At 44.0% G+C, this 21,008-nt stretch overlaps 1 protein-coding gene across 1 annotated transcript; it reads right to left on the minus strand.

Moving 5' to 3' along the window:
* Window positions 1-279: 279 nt before the first annotated feature.
* Window positions 280-19,160, minus strand: PLET1 (placenta expressed transcript 1). The gene is made up of 4 exons (XM_035264527.3): window positions 18,963-19,160; window positions 7,810-8,011; window positions 4,107-4,174; window positions 280-975 (listed from the first exon to the last, which is right to left on the minus strand). Exons 1-4 carry the CDS (start codon window positions 19,144-19,146, stop codon window positions 800-802), a joined length of 630 nt encoding a protein of 209 aa, XP_035120418.3. The 5' UTR covers window positions 19,147-19,160; the 3' UTR covers window positions 280-799.
* Window positions 19,161-21,008: the final 1,848 nt, after the last annotated feature.

Here is a 21,008-nt window from a genome sequence, read left to right on the forward strand (position 1 = left end):
ATTGGGGGGAAAATGACCAGTTTGCACTTGAGGGAAATGAAAATTGAGATCATTCTGCCGTGAAGTCTGGTCTTGAAAACACACACACACCGTTTGATTGGTTCTTTAATACGCACAAATACGTACAATTAGACAAAATTCCCTGTGTTTTAACTTAACTCATCGAAGACTTATATTTGAATTGAACACATTCATTATTCTTGTTTAAAGTATAATTTATTTGTTGTGACAAAAATGCCTTTCTAGCATCATTTTTTTTTTTTTTTCTGTATTGGCTGCTCAGACATGCTTCATTCCTCTTCTCTTGCCCTTCAAAACTTACTGGTGTGGACAAATGGGAAGCTCAGAACTATTTTTTCTTTCTCCTTTCCTTCTTGAGTCACAAGTCACAGAAGTTCCTTGTAACCTGGGTAGGTTTGGTCAGAAATCTGAGATCATCTTGAAAGCAAGGAAGGATCCTTCCCACAGAAACTCAGGGGGTGCAGGGGAATAATTTGGCAATGAACAAAATTTGAGATTGGATGTGGAATTGGCTGCCAACTTGTTAAACTGATAGGGGGAACTCTAGGTGACTACATTCTGGCCAGATCTAAATGTTTACAAAAAGATCCAGATAAACATCTGTGTGACCCAAGTCTGCCTCCAGGTCTTCGTTTTGGTCTGAAGCAGAGGCAGTTGACTTGCACATTTGAGAATGTAAAGCCTTCATAACACACATATCCCAGCACCTGCTTGGAACTGAATGTAAGAGAATGCAGTGGAGGCAGAAACAGTTGTTTCTAAAGGGAAACTATTCCCTTTAGAAGAGAAGTTTGCTGATGAGAAAAGCAAGCAGGATATCAATGGCATCTGTGATGGGGCTGCTGAAGACTCGGTTGGCCAGGCTGTTGATTCCGATATTCTCGGGTATAATCACAGAGAAAGGCTTGAAGACTGAGCTCTGGAGAATCTTGGCAGGTAAGGGTACGATTGACACTGGAAAGACGATTGAGGGTATGGTTGGCATTGGAAGATGGCATCAGGACCTCTGTTGGGTGGTGGGTGTGCCCTCGAGAAAGGAGGGTAATATGATGGAATGCTAGAGCCAGATTCACGAGCAGAATTCAATCAACCCTTCTCCAGTGCCAAGTGTTTTCAGAGAAGGGGAAAAGCTGGGGGACACAGAGGATTAAGTAACAAAAATAAGGAAGAAACACTTTCTACCCTGAGGTCTGCATAGTTCTATGAGATGAGGTGGAGACCTACTGAATTTATTCACCTGCTACTCTTGTTGTTGGGCTGAGTAGTCTCCTCCTGAATGTATTCTTGTCTTTAATAGATTAGGTTAATCAGTGCAAATATGATCCACAATGGCACAATTTTACTTTCTTCTTGCTAATTTCAAGGGCGTGTAAAAACTAGATCCCATCCAGACTTGAGGATGGCCATCCCTGCTTTAAAGTTAGTAGAAAGGTGCCTGGCACAAAGCCCCAACTCTCTTTCTGTGGTTTCAGAGGCACTGGTCAGTTTTATATGAAGGGAGCTGATTGCACATCGGTTCCCTGAAGTTAATTTGCAGAGAAGCAGAGGAAGCCAGGCTCATCGTACTGAGGGTTTGTCTGATCCTGAACAAACTGGAGATTGGTGGGAATACCTCCAAGACTCTGCGTGGAACCTAGAAGGGTCTATAAGGAAGAGGAAGAGACTGGGAGTCTATAATCCCAGCACTGTGGGAAGCTGAGGCAGGTGGATCACTTGAGGTCAGGAGTTCGAGACCAGCCTTGCCGGTGAAACCCCATCTCTACTAAAAATACAAAAATTAGCCCGGTGTGGTGGCAGGTGCCTGTAATCCCAGCTGCTTGGGAGGCTGAGGCAGGAGAATCACCTGAACCCAGGAGGTGGAGGTTGCAGTGAGCCGAGATTGTGCCACTGCACACCAGTCTGGGTGACAGAGGAGACTGTCTCAAAAAAAAGAAGGAAGAGAATGATGAATGACTCTTCCTCCCACCTGGAGGGCGCCTTCTAGTATGACAGCATTGTCTAATCTTATTTAGCATTTCCCCAGGGCCTAGAAACAGACCTTTTTTTTTTTTTTTTTTTTCCTTTTTGGCATTTATGGCAGGGAAGCAGGAGCCTAGGAGAGTCAGTGACACCATTTAAAAGTCAACTACATCTTGAAAGTAGCAAGCACATTCCTCGCCAGTCACAGCCTGTGATACTGAGATGTTTACGGTTCAGAAAACAGACCGAAGATACCAACAAGGACACACTCCTAGAACAGTGGGAAGTCCAGATGTCCCCATACCCTTAACAATATATGCTTTCAAGATAATTATGCTTTGATAGTCTTATACACTAAAATGTCAGGGATAGTTTTCTTTACATCAGTAAAGTAATAAATTTTGTCATGCTGTCAGCCCACCCACACATAGGCACAGCTTAGTTCAGTCTTTACATAGACAAGGCCCCATACAAGGAAAACTTAAAGACAGTGTTTCTTCCACTTGCTTTCTTAGGACACCCTTCCCTGTAATGGAGTAGCTTTCAGTAAACTATCTCTTCACTACACTCTACCTCTCACCTTGAATTCCTTCCTGTGTGAGATCCAAGAACCCTCTATTAGGGTCTGGATCAAGGCCCCCTTTTCCCGGTAACATTTACACAAGGGTTCATCTTGACAATGGCCTTGAGGAAGACACTACTATCTGTTTTCTTGCAGAGGGAAAGCCACCAAGGAAATAGTTAAGACATTCATATAATAGTTTCATTAGGCATAATCACTTTACCATTTGCCATTGAATGTGAAAACAGGCAGCATGCTAGGTGTCTTTCAGTGTTTGGGGGCTCGTGAGGACCGCCCATTGTTGGACAGTGAGAAAGGCTGTTTCTTGTTCTCGGTCGAATCTTGTATTTCAAAGTCATTCAAAAACAAAATATTTTTATGGTTTTGATGTAAGTCTAAGAAAAGTGGGAAGAAATATATGGAATAGGAGTCTTCTTTTGGCCATTTACTTTCTCTGTGGACTTAGGCAAGTTACCTATGTTTTTGAATCTTCTTTTTGGAACGTTTTTATAAATTAAAACAAAAAATAATTAGGCCGGGCGTGGTGGCTTGCGCATGTAATTCCAGTGCTCTGGGAGGCTGAGGCAGGTGGATCGCTTGAGGTCAGAAGTTCCAGACCAGCCTGGCCAACATGGTAAAACCCTAATCTCCACTAAAAACACAAAAATTAGCTGGGCCTGGTGGCTTGTGCCTGTAATCCCAGCTACTTGGAAGGCTGAGCCAGGAGAATCGCTTGAACCCGGGAGGTGGAGGGTGCAGTGAGTTGAGATCACACTATTGCACTTCAGCCTGGGCAACAGAGTGAGACTCTGTGTCAATTAAAAAAAAAAATAGAGACAAAGTCTCACTGTGTTGCCCAGGCTGGTCTTGAGCTCCTGGGCTCAAGTGTTTCTTCTGCCTTGGCCTCCCAAAGTGTTGGGATGTGTGAGCCACTGTGCCTAGCCTTAAATTTATTATATATAGCTCCTTAGAGGGAGGTAAGAGAAGAGAAAGGGAAGGGGGAAGAAGACAGCAAGGAACCTCAGGGAGGTGCGAGGCTGGGGGAACAGCCTGTGAAAATTCCTGGTGGTAGCGGTGGTGGCCAAAGACCACTTTAAGAACTAAAGACATTATTGCTATTTCTGTGATACCAATTCTCTGTGCAGCTCCCCACCTTCCACCCCCAATCCCTTTAAACCCCTTTGGTTAAAGTCTACTGTACCACTGAAGGCTTTGTGTGAGTGGGAATTCCTTGCGGAAATTGAGGCAGGTGTTTTCACATTGTGTTTATGTGGTACTGAACAGAAACAGCTCCTATGGAAGCGGCATTTGGAAACACAGATGACCCTGAGAATATCAGGACCCTGGGAATTTGTAGAAATCTTAGGGATGGGTTTTTGTTTTCCAAAGGGCATGGGACAACAGGTTGGGCAATCTTACAGAGGTCTCAAGGTGCAGGGAGACTCAGCTGATAGCTGAGCGATGTGTGGGAAGAAGACCCTCTTTTCTAGGGAACCCACAAAATAATTTTCCAGGCCGACTGAATTCACTACCAGACATGCAAATGGGCTGCAGAGGAACTCACCTTTTCCTGTCAGTTTCAGAGTAGAAAGAATAGGCAGGGCTCTGGTCTCAGCAGTGACAGTGAAAGCTCTGTGGAGGGCAAATCAATGAGAGATGATGGCGAGGACTTCATGCAGAATTCACAAGTTCTGCTCACATTTCTGACTTCCCAACCTCTTAATTCCTTTTGTGCTTACTGTCTGTATGGCATAATGAGCTGATCATTAAGTACTCGTCTGCTTCTTATTGATAAGGTCCTCCACCACCTCGGTCAACTTCCAGACAACCTCTCCCATTCCCTCACCCCCACCAATGTCAGCACCCTGGACTGCCCACAGGAGGGTACACATACCTCTGGTCTTTGTTCATGTCAGTCCCTCTGCCTGTAATACCTGTCCTGGTCACATCTGCTTGTAGACTCAATGATGACTTCTATGAAGTTGTTTCTCCCTGTTGTCACTAAGCCAGGCATGACGCCCTGTTGCACTGACTTGCTAGGAGCCTCTGTCCCCATGGGAGGACCAGCTTCATAAGGCAGGTTCTGTTGTCAACAGTGCCTGACACATGATAGGTGCTTTATGTTCAGTAAACGACCGGCACCACTTGGTCTGTTGTTATCCTAGCAATGAATCCATTACTATAGGAGTCCCTTGTTCATATATGTGTTAGATAATTAATGAAAGGACACCAAATGTCAGTCACTGTGCCTGGTACTGAGGTGGCAGTGGTTGAGCAAGACAGGCCTGGTTTTCACCCTCAGGTACTTACAGTGTCTTCAGAGGGATAGATTTTAAATGGGTGATCAATTACCCAGGTAAAGAATTGAGGCCGGGCGCGGTGGCTCAAGCCTGTAATCCCAGTACTTTGGGAGGCCGAGGTGGGTAGATCATGAGGTCAAGAGAGACCATCCTGGTCAACATGGTGAAACCCCGTCTCTACTAAAAATACAAAAATTTAGCTGGGCATGGTGGCGCGTGCCTGTAATCCCAGCTACTCTGGAGGCTGAGGCAGGAGAATTGCCTGAACCCAGTAGGCGGAGGTTGCGGTGAGCCGAGATTGCGCCATTGCACTCCAGCCTGGGTAACAAGAGCGAAACTCTGTCTCAAAAAAAAAAAAAAAAGAAACAAAGAATTGAACAGAGCTGTGATGTTCGCTGTAAAGAAGGGGAAGAAATTCTGAGGGTGTATAACTGGGAGTTTATATTTGATTTGTAGGTTCAGGGAATCCCTTCCTTCCTGCCTGTCCGCCCTCCCTCTCTCCCTCCCTCCCTCCCTCCCTCCTTCCCACCTTCCCTCCTTCCCTCCTTCCTTCCTTTCTTCCTCTCTCTCTCTCTTTCTTTCTTGTTTCACTCTTGTTGCCCAGGCTGGAGTGCAATGGTGTGGTCAAGGTGCAACCTCCGCCTCCCAGGTTCAATCGATTTTCCTGCCTCAGCCTCCAGAGCAGCCGGGACTGCAGGCGTGTGCCACCACGCCTGGCTAACTTTGTATTTTTAGTAGAGACGGTTTCTCCATGTTGGTCAGGCTGATCTTGAACTCCCAACCTCAGGTGATCTGCCCACCTTGGCCTCCCAAAGTGCTTGGATTGCAGGTGTGAACCACTGCGCCCAGCCCAGGGAATGCTTTCTTGAGGAAGTGATGTTTAACCTCAGTCATTTCTATATAGGCCTTGCTGACCTAACCTCGCCTTCCCAAACTCATTGTAACATCCCAAGAGTAGGGACCTTTTCCCATCCCTTTTGTGCCCAGCCCACCACTGCCTGCATCCCCTACTTTCTGCATCCCCCATAATATGTGGAGCAGAGCCCCACATATTATATGCCCACATGGTGTAAAGAAGCAGGGAGGCCAGCGTGTTATCATGGGGGTGCAAGGGTAGGAGTTGTGTGTGTTGTGTGGTATGTGTGTATGGTGTGTCATATGTAAGTAGGAGGGATCTGGAGACCACACCGTCAGTGGGATTGGGCCATTTGTCTTGCACATGGTCATAGTTTGGTCTTTCATCTCTTGATGCATGGAATGTGGAGGCTTTAATGAGGCGAGATGAAAAAGTTGTTGCCCTAATTAGCCTTGGCTGGCTTTTAAGCAACTGCTGTCACGGGGAGGCTGGATTGTGGTAGCTCCCTTTGGTTTCTACTCTGTAGGCACAAAAGTCCCTCCTCCAAAGCCAATTAGGTCTGACCAGGCCCAGCATGAGGAGAGAGAGGGAAGGGTGGTTTCACAGCACTGTCATCATTACCAGATTCCACAGAGACACTGTTCCAGCCGACACAGCCTGCGGGTCAGACCAGCCCTTTCAGTATAGAATGGAATCTGGAAGCCTTGCGTACCTCACAACATGTGGTTCCTAAATAAACCTAATGACAGATCCCGGCTCGGAGGAAGGTTTGTTGTTGAAGTCCAATGTGATTCTAGGTGACCTTACCTCAGAATCAGAGTGTGTCCATTTTGTGTGACACCAGAAGTCAGTTTTATGAGACAACCATCACACTTTCTGTTAGCGAGCCATTTCCAAAATGAATCCGTGTGTTCAAAAATGGTTCTCCAGTTTGAATGTGGGGAATAGGAAACAAAGAGGGTGCTGTTTTTTCTGAGGATGTTGGGCATAAGCAGGGTGTGTGTGTGTGTGTGTGTGTGTGTAGAAAGGGGCTATGTGTGGGAATATGGTCTGGTGTGTGTGTGTGGTGTCTGTAGGATATGTGTGTAGTGTGTATATGTGGTATATGTGTGGTGTGTAGTGTGTGAGTGGCATGTGGTGTGTGTGGGTGGTATGTGTTGTGTGTATGGTATCTGTATGGTGTGTGTAGTATATGTGTGGAGTGTGTGTGTGGTACCTCTATGATGTGTATGTGTTCTGTATGTGTGTGTGGTGTGAGTGTGTGGTGTATGTGGTGTGTGTGTGTGTGAGGTGTGTGGTATGTTTGTGTGGTGCATGTGGTATATATGTGTGTGGTGTGTGTGGAGTGTAAGTTTATGTGTGGTGTGTGTGGTGCATGTGGTGTGTGTGGTATGTGTGTATGGTGTGTCATATGTATGTGTGTGGTACATGTGGCATATATGCATGTGGTGTGTGTGGTTGTATGTGTGGTGTGTATGGGGTGTGTATGTGTGTGGGGTATGTATGTTGTGAGGTGTGTGGTGTGTGTCTGTGTGGTGCATGTGGTATGTATGTGTGTGTGGGGTGTGAGTGTATGTGTGGCGTGTGGTGCATGTGGTATGTATGTGTGTGTGGGGTGTGAGTGTATGTGTGGCGTGTGGTGCATGTGGTATGTATGTGTGTGTGGGGTGTGAGTGTATGTGTGGCGTGTGGTGCATGTGGTATGTATGTGTGTGTGGGGTGTGAGTGTATGTGTGGCGTGTGGTGCATGTGGTATGTATGTGTGTGTGGGGTATGAGTGTATGTGTGGCGTGTGGTGCATGTGGTATGTATGTGTGTGTGGGGTGTGAGTGTATGTGTGGCGTGTGGTGCATGTGGTATGTATGTGTGTGTGGGGTGTGAGTGTATGTGTGGTGTGTGGTGTATGGTGTCGGTGTGAATGTGTGTATCTGCAAGCTCCTACAGGTGGAAGGTATGTATAGCAGAGCACTGTGAGATGGTAATGAAGTGCAGCCGCTGAGTTCTTCACATCACATCTGGATTGTATTTTAAGTCCTCCTAGCTCAGTGTAAAACTGCATAAACCCAACATGAAAATTGTAGAGCCCAAAGCAAAACAAGTTAGGTTCTTACTGTATCTCCACTTCCGTTATGTTCTCAGATTCAGGAGATTGCCACTGTGCCTCTAAGACTGTCACGTATTGATATTTCATGTAGTACGTGGCATTGCTGCGGCAGTTTTCATCTGCTCTTCGCCAGAGGCCCACTGAGTCACCCTTCTTGTTCAGGGCTTTCATGACCACAGCGTAGATGCGGTCATCCACAGGGACGAATACTGGGAGGATATGATGAAGGGACAATCAGCCATCTGCTCCCTGTGAGCCAAACTCAAGGGATGAGGGGAGTGAAATTGAAACAAAGTGTGAAACAACGTTACAAAGAGAATGTCCACATAGCGTAGTCTCATTTCTGTAAAAGAATTTGAGAGTCTGGAAAGAGATACATCAAGATATTAACTGTGGTGATTTCTTGGTAATGAGGTTACAGATCACTTTAGTTTTCTTCCTAGTGCTTTTTGGTGTTTTCCAAATTCTCTGCAGTAAAAGGCAGACAAAAGAAAATCCATACTCAGCTCTGGTTTTGCTACACGTGAGGGGTGAGATTCTGGGAGTGAATCTCTTTACCTCTCTGAGCCGGGGCCCATTTCTCAGATGAGAGGACAAGCCTGCTTGGTCCTCTTCTCAGGGGCAGTGTGGGGACGGAAGAGATTGATACACGTGGAAAGGTCCGGTGGTCCAAGTAAAAGCAAAATCCTTTCCGTGGTCCCAGAAATGCTGATTCTCTTAGTCTCTGTTGTTAGGGAATGAGTGCCTTTGAGCCACAGGTGCCCTAACTCCTTATAGGGTTACCACAAGTAACTTGTTAATTCCACTTGTTAATTTCAGCCTTCGGATATGTAGCGGAGAGGGCATTTAGCAACAATCCTGCATGATCTGCACATGTACCTCGGAACCTAAAGTATAATTTAAAAAAAAAAGGAGAAAGTATCTGTCTATTTCTTCCCTTAGGAGATCTCTTCTGAGTGAATTCCTCAATGCTAGGATATTGTTCTTTCCAGGGCCCTTTCAGCCACCCGGAATTTCTTTAAGGCTTCTTAACAAAGCAAAGCAGACTGATAATGTAACACAAAAGGTTCAGACAGTCCTGGTTCTGAATTGGGATTCTAACACTTAGGAGCAAGTCATTTCACCTCTGAGCCTTGGTTTCCTTATTGCTCATCATTCACTCCACAAATATTTCTTGTGTGCTCACCTTGCACCTGGCCTGGGTCTAGGTCTGGGAATAACGACATTATTCTTCATTATTTGAGATCATGATACCTATCTTGAAAGGTTCTGGAGGATAAAGAGAAGCATGTGAAGATTTTAATACATGGTGAGCACTGGATAAATTGCAACTGTTATTATATGCTATATGCACACTACAGTTCTGTGTTCCAGTTGTTAGTTTTGCCAGTCGAGCTTGGCTGATTCAGATCCCACAGACCTTGACTTGCTCAATGAGCATCTGATGTCTGCTCTAGATCTGCATGTCTGGTAAAGCAGAAGGTGAGCGGAGATGGTGACATCCAGATAGTCATCAGTGTCAGCTCTGCGTGGACGTGCCCTGTTCATCTGCTTTTCCCCTTCCACGCTGGTTTAAATCCTCTTTCTTCCCTCCTAGGCACCCATATTTTCTGGATTTCTGGCCTTAGGTTCTTCTCCCTTCAGGCAGCCTTGCAACATGTGGCAGCCAGGCCAGATTTCCTAATGCAACGCATCCATCAAACACACTCCTGCCCAAACCTTCAAAGGGTTCTTCCTCCTAGAGTGGGTCAACATTTCTGCTTTTGTATTTCTGCCTCTGGTCTGTTGATTATAGTATCCAACACATGTTTTTTAAGCCTGTAAGAACTTAGCCTCAGCCTGCTGTTTGTATTTCCGCTCTAAGGGCAGCTAGGTTTTACCTTTTTCTGCAAATGTCCCTGCTCCTGATCCTTGCTCACATCTGGCTGTCTGTTTGAAAGCCTGCCTCCCCTCTCATCATACATTGCTTCCACTCCAATGGCTTGTTTATGTCCCACCTCTTGACCAATTTGTCCCTTTTTTCCTCTTATTCTCTCTCATTTTTTTTCAGCAGTTGAGTTCTTAATCATATAATACTTAGTGCTACGCACTGTGGTTTCGTCTGTGTTGGTATCCGGACAGCCCAGTGTTGGGTCTCTGGAGGGCCCTAAGTAACTACTCATTGGTTGATTTTAAAAATCATGTATCCCATGTTGTATAGTGCCCTTAAAGCTTAAAGTTCAGGAAGAAAAGCAGGCAAATCACATCCCTCTTGCCCACAGAAGAAAAAAAATGGCAGATGCTTGCTCAGCACAGTCTTAATGTAAATGTCACTGTATTAAGGGTTTCTTTCACTGACGTCAAAACAGACCCAGGGAACCTGTTTTAAGATAGTGCTTGAGCTTCAGTTGTCTCTTGGGACCTGCCAAGCCATTTATGCACAGTTTACCGATATTGACATAGCCCTAAAGTTTAAAAGAATTTCAAAACCAAAATAAGGAAAAGCGATTGGCCTGGGTGGGCATTTACTCAGTCCTGAGTTCTGGCAATAACACTTGCAAGGCAATCGTGGAGGCTGCTATACAACCACAGGTGTGGGATCCAGCAATTCACATCTCCGTGGGCAAGGATTTTGACTCTCAACTTAAATCATTCATATTGTGAGTCAGTTTACCACAATGCTTTCATAGCACATTTCTGTTTTAAAATGGAATTGGATAAAGGTTGGGGGTACATGGCATACGTGGGCATCTAAGGAACCTTAGTTCTCCTCTTGCCTCTTTCCCTTTCCCTGCTCCACCTACTGCCTCTGTGAGTGCCGTGATCCCCTTCACCCCAGTGGATCATCTTGACTTGTCTTTCTCCTGTCTTTCTACCTTCAGAAGGCTCCCATGTCTCCCCTTCGATAGCATCTTCACATGATAGATTTCTCTCTCTCTCTCTCTCTTTTTTTCTTGAGATGGAGTCTTGCTCTGTCACTCAGGCTGGAGTGCAGTGACCTGGTCTCAGCTCACTGTAACCACCACCTCTCGTGCTCAAGCCATCCTCCCACCTCAGCCTCCTGAGTAGCGGGGACCACAGGTGTACATACCACATCTGGCTAATTTTTGTGTTTTTTTTTTTTGTAAAGATTAGGTTTTGCTATGTTGCCCAGGCTAGTCTCAAACTCTTGATTTCAATCAATCTGCCCACCTCGACCTTCCAAATTGCCGACATTACAGGTGTGAGACACCATAAGTTACTTAGCATTTCTGTCTCTCTTTCTCATCTACAACATGGGAAGGATAATGATGTCTCCCTAATAGGTCACTAGTACATGTAAACACCGTATGAAGTGTTATTATCATACACTCAGCAATAGATTTCTCTTTCTTCCATTGCATTAGCAAAATCTTTCACCTGGAGAGGTATTATCTTAAAGGTCAGAGGCTTGTGATCTCTTTTGCAGTAGTGCCTCTGACCCCTCAGGCTCTCACCCAGGTTGCACGTATGTCTACCTGTGCTCATTTTGAATTACAAGATTATCCTCTCTGCCATGTCAGGACAATATCCACTGCCTGAGGAAGTGGGTCATAGCTGGCCCCATCACAACTGTCAGTTCTCATTTAAAGTAAGACAAAAGATAAGTCAGGATGAGTGCATGAAGGCATGCCATGATTGTTCACCTGCTGTCTGAGATCTATAGACCATGAGTGTGGAGATCACCCTGGTGGTCTTTGCAAAATTTGGTCAGATTTTTAAGAAAGGCAGGATAACACAGTACATGAGAAGACAGGTTCTGAAGCTGGAAAGCCTGGCTGGACAAAAAGCGTATGAGTTTTGGCTGTGCTATTTAGATTCAAATCTTAGCTATGTTACTTATTAGTGCACACTGTTAACTTCTCCATGCCTCAGTTCTTGTCTGTTAAATGATAACAGCATTTACTCCTAAAACTTGCCTAGGACATAGTAAGAAGTGTTAGCTCTTATTACTAGAAGGAAGAGGTATATAGTGGTTAAAGGCAGGGTCTCTGAAGCTGGAATGCTGGTTCATATCTTAGCTTCCCCATTTAAGTAGCTCTAGGACCTGAGTAAGAGTCACTTAGCATTTCTGTCTCTCTTTCTCATCTACAACATGGGAACGATAATGATGTCTCCCTAATAGGTCACTAGTACATGTAAACACCATATGAAGTGTTATTATCATGAAATAAATTAGAAAGCATATTCCTTGACTTGTAGATTTGGATGATTCAAAAAGGGATGTATAAAAAACATGAACTGGACACCTCTAAGAAAAGCAAAAGACTAAGATTCAAGAGCCAGTTCTGCCACTTCCTAGCGGGGAGACTCTGGGCATGCCATGTAATTTCCCTTGGCCTCAGGCTTCTCATACATAAAGTGGGTTAGTAATACTTTTCCCTTGTGGTTCATTAGATGTTTTTCAGCCACAGACTAAGTGCAGTATAGAGTCATCCCCGGTGGCATCTTTTTGTCAAATGGATATGAAAAGATTACTCACTGGAGGTTGGGTGCTGTCACTCACACCTATAATTCCAGCACTTTGGGTGGTGGAGGTGGGTGGATCACTTGAAGCCAGGAGTTTGAGAGTGGACTGACCCACATGGAGAAGACTCATCTCTACTAAAAATACAAACAATCAGCCAAGGCTAGTGGTGCGCACCTGTAATCCCAGCTACTTGGGAGGCTGAAATATGAGAATTGCTTGAACCCAGGAGGTGGAGGTAGCAGGGAGCTGAGATTGTACTATTACACTCCAGCCTGGGTGATGAAGTGAGACTCTGTCTCCAGAAAAACAAAAACCAGATAGGAGGATCCAAGATGGCGGTTTAGGAGCTGCTCAGGATTGCAGCTCCCAGTGAAAGCACAGAGGGTGAGTGGACACCACATTTCCAAACAGATATTTATTGCCCACAGACCAGGAGATCCCCAGGCAGTCCTCGGGACCCCCATGGGTCGCCAGCGTGGCTATTTTGGCCAGCACGGCTATTTTGCCAGCACCCAGCACGGTGGTCCTCCTTACAAAGTACACTGGTCTGGTTGCCCTTTTAAGCTGGTGATTGGAGCTCTGGGAAGGCAGAGTTGCCCACTCATCTGATTAAACAGGGGACAGAAACAGGGAGCCAGGCCAGGAGACTCCCGGGCAGCACCGTTGTTCTACCCGGTGCAGTGGGTTGCAGCATGGGAAATGACACAGATCCCAGTGCCTTTTCAACAGGAGACTGGAACACCTGGGAGAGAGTCAACCGTTCAACTTAAAAAAAAAAAAGGCTCTGAGGCAGGGAGCCAGGTGATCAGGCTTGACGGGTCCCACCCACCCCCCCCAAAAAAACCCCAGGAATTGGAAACACCCTGGGTTGAGAGTTTCACCGCAAGCACAGCTGAACCCAGGATGGTCCAGCTCTGTTGGGGAGGGGCGTCCACCATTACAGAGGCACTCTACCCCTACAGAGGTAGTCCGCCATTGCTGAGGCAGCCTGCCGTTGCTGAGGCAACCCGCCACTACAGAGAGAGTCCGCCATTACAGAGGTGGGCCACCATTGCTGAGGCAGTTCTAACCACACCCATATAAACAGGACTGCAGGGAAGTTCACACGGCAGTAGGGCAGAGCCCACAGTAGCTCAGCAACTACAAAGACGACAGGTGGATAAATCCACAAAGATGGGAAGAAACCAGTGCAAGAAGGAGGAAAACACCCGAAACCAGAACACCTCTCCTCCTACAAGGGTTCACACTCCTCACCAGCAAGGGAACAAAGCTGGATGGAGAATGGATGTGATGAAATGACAGAATCAGACTTCAGAAGGTGGGTAATGAGAAACTTCTGTGAGTTAAAAGAATATGTTCTAACCCAATGCAAAGAAACTAAGAATCTTGAAAATAGATTTGAAATGCTAACGAGAATGGACAACTTAGAAAGGAATATGAGTGAATTCATGGAGCTGAAAAGCACAACATGAGAACTTCGCAAAGCATGCACAAGTTTCAACAGCAGAATTGACCAAGCAGAAGAAGGGATATCAGAGGTCGAGGATCAACTCAATGAAATAAAACGAGAAGGCAAGATTAGAGAAAAAAGTGCAAAAAGGAATGAACAGAGTCTCCAAGAAATGTGGGACTATGTGAAGAGACCTAATCTACGTTTGATAGGTGTATCTGAATGTGACGAAGAGAATGAATCCAAGCTGGAAAATACTCTTCAGGATATTATCCAGGAAAACTCCCCCAACCTAGCAAGGCAGGCCAATATTCAAGTCCAGGAAATAGAGAACACCACAAAGATATTCCTCAAAAAGAGCAACCCCAAGGCACATAATCATCAGATTCACCAGGGTTGAAATGAAGGAGAAAATGATAAGGGCAGCCAGAGAGAAAGGTCGGGTCACCCATAAAGGGAAGCCCATCAGACTTACAGCAGATCTCTCAGCAGAAACTCTACAAGCCAGAAGAGAGTGGGGGCTGATATTCAACATCCTTAAAGAAAAGAACTTTCAACCCAGAATTTCATGTCCAGCCAAACTAAGCTTCATAAGTGAAGGAAAAATAAAATCCTTTGCAAACAAGCAAGTACTCAGAGATTTTGCCACCACCAGGCCTGCGTTACAAGAGCTCCTGAAAGAGGCACTACACATAGAAAGGAACAACCAGTACCAGCCATTCCAAAATCACACCAAATGCTAAAGAGCATCAACATAATGAAGAATCTACAACAACTAACGGGCAAAACAGCCAGCTAGCATCAAAATGGCAGTATCAAATTCACACATAACAATATTAACCCTAAATGTAAATGGACTAAATGCACCAATCAAAAGACACAGACTGACAAATTGAATAAAAAGCCAAAACCCATCGGTGTGCTGTATGTATCCAGGAATCCCATCTCACATGCAAGGATACACAAAGGCTCAAAATAAAGGGATGGAGGAAGATTTACCAACCAAATGGAGAGCAAAAAAAAAGCAGGAGTTGCAATTCTCGTCTCTGATAAAGTAGATTTTAAAGCAACAAAGATCAAAGGAGACAAAGAAGGACATTACATAATGGTAAAAGGATCGATACAACAAGAAGAGCTAACGATCCTAAATAGATATGCACCTAATACAGGAGCACCCAGATACATAAGGCAAGTTCTTAATGACTTACAAAGAGACTTAGACTCCCACACAATAATAGTGGGAGACTTTAACACTCCACTGTCAATATTAGACAGATCAACCAGACAGAAAATTAACGAGGATATCCAGGACTTGAACTCAGACCTGGAACAAGCAAACCTAATAGACATTTACGGAACTCTCCATCCCAAATCCACAGAATATACATTCTTCTCAGCACCACATCACACCTACTCTAAAATTGACCACATAATTGGAAGTAAATCACTCTTCAGCAAATGCAGAATGGAAATAATAAAAAACAGTCTCTCAGACCATAGTGCAATCAAGTTAGAAGACAGAATTCAGAAACTAACTCAGAACTGCACAGCTTCATGGAAACTGAACAACTGGCTCTTGACTGTTGACTGGATAAACAATGAAATGTAGGCAGAAATACAGATGTTCTTCGAAACCAATGAGAACGAAGACAACACAACAGAATCTCTGGGACACATTTAAAGCAGTCTCTAGAGGAAAATATATAGCAATAAGTGCCCACGTGAGAAGCAAGGAGAGATCCAAAATTGACACCATATCATCAAAATTGAAAGAGCCCGAGGAGCAAGATAAAAAAAACTCAAAAACTAGCAGAAGACAAGAAATAACTAAGATCAGAGCAGAACTGAAGGAGATAGAGACACAAAAAACCCTTCAAAAAATCAATAAATCCAGGAGCTGGTTTTTTTTAAAAGATCAACAAAATAGACAGACCACTAGCCAAATTAATAAAAAAGAAAAGAGAGAATAACCAAATAGATGCAATAAAAAACAATAAAGGGGATATCAGCACAGATTCCACAGAAATTCAAACCATCGTTAGAGATTATTACAAACAACTCTATGCACATATACTAGTAAACCTGGAAGAAATGGATAAATTCCTTGACACTTGCCTCCTCCCAAGCCTAAACCAGGAAGAATCCAAAACCCTGAACAGACCAATAACAAGATGTGAAGTTGAGGCAGCAATTAAGAGCCTATCACACAAAAAAAGCCCAGGTCCAGATGGGTTTACAGCCGAATTCTACCAGACACACAAAGAGGAGCTGGTACCATTCCTTCTGAAACTATTCCAAATAATCCAAAAAGAGGGAATCCTTCCCAAATCATTTTATGAGACCAACATCATCCTGATACCAAAACACGGCAGAGACTCAACAAGAAAAGGAAACTTCAGGCCAATATCCATGATGAACATAGATGCAAAAATCTTCAGTAAAATACTGGCAAGCTGATTGCAACAGCACTTCAAAAAGCTTATCCACCGTGATCAAGTAGGATTCATCCCGGGGATGCAAGGCTGGTTCAACATATGCAAGTCTATAAACGTAATTCACCACATGAACAGAACCAAAGACAAAAACCACATGATTATCTCAATTGATGCAGAGAAGGCCTTTGACAAAATTCAACAGCACTTTATGCTAAAAACCCTCAATAAACTCGGTATTGATGGAACGTATCTCAAAATAATAAAAGCTATTTACGACAAACCAACAGCCAATATTACATTGAATGGGCAAAAACTGGAAGCATTCCCTTTGAAATCTGGCACTAGACAAGGATGCCCTCTCTCACCACTCTTGTTCAATATAGTACTGGAAGTTCTAGCCAGAGCAATCAGGCAAGAAAAAGAAATAAAGGGTATTCAAATAGGAAAGGAGGAAGCCAAATTATCTCTATTTGCAGATGACATGATTGTAAATCTAGAAGATCCCATTGTCTCAGCCCAAAATCTCCTGAAACTGATAAGCAACTTCAGCAAAATCTCAGGATACAAAATCAATGTGCAAAAATCACAAGCATTCCTATACACCAATAACAGACTTAAAGAGAGCCAAATCAGGAACGAACTGCCATTCACAATTGCTCCAAAGAGAATAAAATACCTAGGAATACAACTAACAAGGAACGTAAAGGACCTCTTCAAGGAGAACTACAAGCCAGTGCTCAACGAAGTAAGAGAGGACACAAACAGATGGAGAAACATTCCATGTTCATGGTTAGAAAGAATCAATATTGTGAAAATGTAATTTATAGATTCAATGCTATCCCCATCAAGCTACCAATGACCTTCTTCACAGAACTGGAAAAAATCACCTTAAACTGTATATGAAACTGAAAGAAAGCCCACATAGCCAAGTCAATTCTAAGCAAAAAGAACACAGCAGGAGGCATCACACTACTGGACTTAGTGACTTCAAACTATACTACAAGGCTACAGTAATCAAAACAGCATGGTACTGGTACCAAAACAGAGATATAGACCAATGGAACAGAACAGAGACCTCGGAGGCAACACAACATATCTACAACCATCCAATGTTTGACAAACCTGACAAAAAAAAGCAATGGGGAAAGGATTCCCTGTTTAATAAATGGTGTTGGGAAAACTGGCTAGCTATGTGCAGAAAGCAGAAACTGGACCCCTTCCTGACACCTTACACTAAAATTAACTCCAGATGGATTAAAGACTTAAACATAAGACCTAACACCATAAAAACCCTAGAAGAAAATCTAGGCAAAACCATTCAGGACATAGGAGTAGGCAAGGACTTCATGACCAAAACACCAAAAGCATTGGCAACAAAAGCCAAAATAGACAAATGGGACCTAATCAAACTCCACAGCTTCTGCATGGCAAAAGAAACAGTCATTAGAGTGAATTGGCAACCAACAGAATGGGAAAAAATTTTTGCAGTCTACCCATCTGATAAAGTGCTGATATCCAGAATTTACAAAGAACTAAACCAGATTTACAAGAAAAACACAAAGAAGCCCATTTGAAAGTGGGCAAAGGATATGAACAGACATTTTACAAAAGAAGACATACATGAGGCCAACAAACATATGAAAAAATGATCATCATCACTGGTCATTAGAGAAATGCAAATCAAAACTACATTGAGATAGCATCTCACAGCAGTTAGAATGGCGATCATTAAAAAATCTGGAGACAACAGATGCTGGAGAGGATGTGGAGAAATAGGAACACTTTTACATTGCTGGTGGAAGTGTAAATTAGTTCAACCATTGTGGAAGACAGTGTGGCGATTCCTCAAGGACGTAGAAATAGAAATTCCATTTGACTCAACAATCCCATTACTGGGTATATATCCAAAGGACTATAAATCGTTCTACTATAAGGACACATGCACACAAATGTTCATTGCAGCAGTGTTTATAATAGCAAAGACCTGGAAGCAACCAAAATGCCCATCGATGCTAGGCTGGACAGGGAAAATGTGGCACATATACACCATGGAATATTATGCAGCCATAAAAAACGATGAGTTCATGTCCTTTGTAGGGACAAGGATGAACCTGTAGACCATTATTCTCAGCAAACTGACACAAGAACAGAAAATGAAATACTGCATGTTCTCACTCATAGGCGGGTGTTGAACAATGAGAAAACATGGACACAGGGAGGGGAGCACTACACACTGGGGTCTGTTGGGGGGAATAGGGGAGGGACAGCTCTGGGGTGGGGAGTTGGGGAGAGATAGCATGGGGAGAAATGCCAGATACAGGTGAAGGGGAGGAAGGCAGCAAATCACACTGCCACGTGTGTACCTATGCAACTATCTTGCATGTTCTTCACATATACCCCAAAACCTAAAATCCAATAAAAAAAATAGGTACAATTGAAAAAGAAAAAGAAAAACAAAAAGAAAAGATTACACACGGGAATGCAATGATTATTCCTTAAAATGATTAAAATGCCCATTTTACTTAAGTCAGAGAATTTGCTCCAAGTGTGCTCTTGCCGGGGGCTCAGTGAATCTGGGGGTTGGGGCTTTCTCCCTCCTGTGGCTTGAGTTCACAAGGGACATGCAGAAATAGTACCCCCAATCCACTCTCTTAATTCTCGTTCTTTCTCTTCCTTCCCTTGCTTCCCATTTGCTTCAGAAGACACATGTTTTGTATAACTGACAGTAGCAACAGAGGATCATGTTCTGAAATTTTAGTCAATTTCCCCAGGAACGAAGGACAGCAGAGAGCATGGCTTCTACTCACCAGAATAGACTGTGTTGCTTTCGTAGATATACGAACTGGCCTTGATGCCTAGGGTGACGGTGTAGTAGTCATTGAAGGTGAAGCAGTTGTTACTGAACCTCATGAAGATGGCAGAAGAAAGCTGGAGACTGAGGCACAGAAACAGCCCCAGTGGCCGCAGCAGTATGGCGTGGAGGACTGCCATGGTCTCAGTTTGTTTGGAAAGTGCTAGGTCTGGAATTGGGCAAAACTGACAACTCACCTCTTGTTTATATGCCAGGGCTCCTAGGTGTAGTGATAGATGCACATCTTCTCCCTGCCCCTTCTGAATATACATTGGCTTCTGGAATTTGGCCCAAATCACCAGGACCGAATCACCAGTCACCATTACCTGTCACTGATGATTTTGCAAATTGCAGTTTTGTTCAAGAAGGGGAATGTCCTAAGTATGGTTTTCTTTGACTCAGGTCAGTATCTGCTATTTGAAGAAAGCCATGGAGAAGACGTAAATACCAGCAAGTGAAATTCAGAGTTGTGTAATCGTCACATACCTGGTTTGTTCAGAAGCTGCACTCTTCTCACTGCAGGAAACTCAGGGACAAAAATCTTCTTATCCTGGATTACATACCCTCTTCCACCCTTGGCCAATATGGAGAAGCCACAAATCTAATAAAAATACAAAATATCAGCCAGGCATGGTGGTGCAGACCTGTAATCCCAGCTACTTGGGAGACTGAGGTATGAGAATTGCTTGAACCCAGGAGGCAGAGATTGCAGTGAGCTGAGATCGTATCATTACACTCCAGCCTGAGTGATGAAGTGAGATTCTGTCTCCAGAAAACAAAAACAAAAAGAGAAAAGATTACACACTGGAATGCAGTGGTGAATCAAACAAGTCTCCAATCCCCAATTCATTTAGTGACAAGCATAGAACGAGAAAGACTGTGCTTCTGGACTTAGATCTGCTTATGTAGTATTTATTTATTTGGAAAGAAACGGCTTAGGTCTATCTTGTTCCTGACACATTCTTCCATAACACCGTAGCACAATAAGAAAATGTGCTTTTTCACATCTCCCTTCTGAATTTTATGACCTACTGAAGAAGAGGAGAGAAATATGCCACTTTATGAGTAGAAAGAAAAAAATGTAGAATAGAATCAAGATAATATTGACTATGTGTTCCTTCAAGAGAAACGTGTGCAGAATGGTGGCATAAATACCTCTGAAAAATCAACTCCTTCATTAAAACAATGAGAACACTGGCCAAAAAAAAATGGTCAAAATACGTTTTTCAGAATTTTTGAAGTTAACCAAATGCTTGCAACAGCCTGGGAGGATTTATTTAAGAAAAATTGTTGAATATTATTAAGAACCATGAGCATTATGGCATTTTAGGTGGCCGTAGTCCCCGTGTGGTTCATTAGATATTTTTCACCCACAGACTAAATGCAGTATGCAGTCATCCCCGGTGGCATCATTTTGTCAAATGGATATGAAAAGATGACACACTGGAGGTTGGGTGCTGTGACTCACACCTGTAATTCCAGCACTTTGAGTGGCCGAGGTGGATGGATCACTCGAAGCCAGGAATTTGAGGCCAGCCTGGCCCACATGGAGAAGACTCATCTCTACTAAAAATACAAACAATCAGCCAAGGCTGGTGGTGCGCACCTGTAATCCCAGCTACTTGGGAGGCTGGGAGGTATGAGTATTGCTTGAACCCAGGAGGCAGGGGTTGCAGGGAGCCGAGATCGTACTATTACACTCCAGCCTGGGTGATAAAGTGAGACTCTGTCTCCAGAAAAACAAAAACAAAAACAAAAAGAGAAAAGATTGCACCCGGGAATGCAGCCCACTCTCTTTCTTTGTCCCCTCTCACCTCCATGAGGGCCTTTGCGATGGTGGTAACTGTGAAGATCAGCAAACTGGCAGCCCATTGAAGGAAACAGAACAGGTGGAGCTTTCCAAAACCATCAGTTAACTACTCTGGTTAATTTTTGTAGTTTTTGTAGAGTCAGGGTCTTGCTTTGTTGTCTGGGTTGTTCTTGAACTCCTGGGCTCAAGCAC

This window comes from Callithrix jacchus, chromosome 10 (genome assembly GCF_049354715.1).
Source record: "Callithrix jacchus isolate 240 chromosome 10, calJac240_pri, whole genome shotgun sequence".
In the NCBI taxonomy this organism is placed as follows: Eukaryota; Metazoa; Chordata; class Mammalia; order Primates; family Cebidae; genus Callithrix; species Callithrix jacchus.

Excerpts from the sequence above, each read along its gene's own strand:
- PLET1 (XM_035264527.3), bottom strand. The coding sequence starts at position 19,146 with ATGGCAGTCCTCCACGCCATACTGCTGCGGCCACTGGGGCTGTTTCTG. Across the intron at positions 4,175-7,809 it reads ATAACGGAAGTGGAGATACA|AGCTTTCACTGTCACTGCTG; the intron begins GTAAGAACCTAA and ends TGCCCTCCACAG. Across the intron at positions 976-4,106 it reads TCTGAAACTGACAGGAAAAG|TGTCAATCGTACCCTTACCT; the intron begins GTGAGTTCCTCT and ends TCGTCTTTCCAG.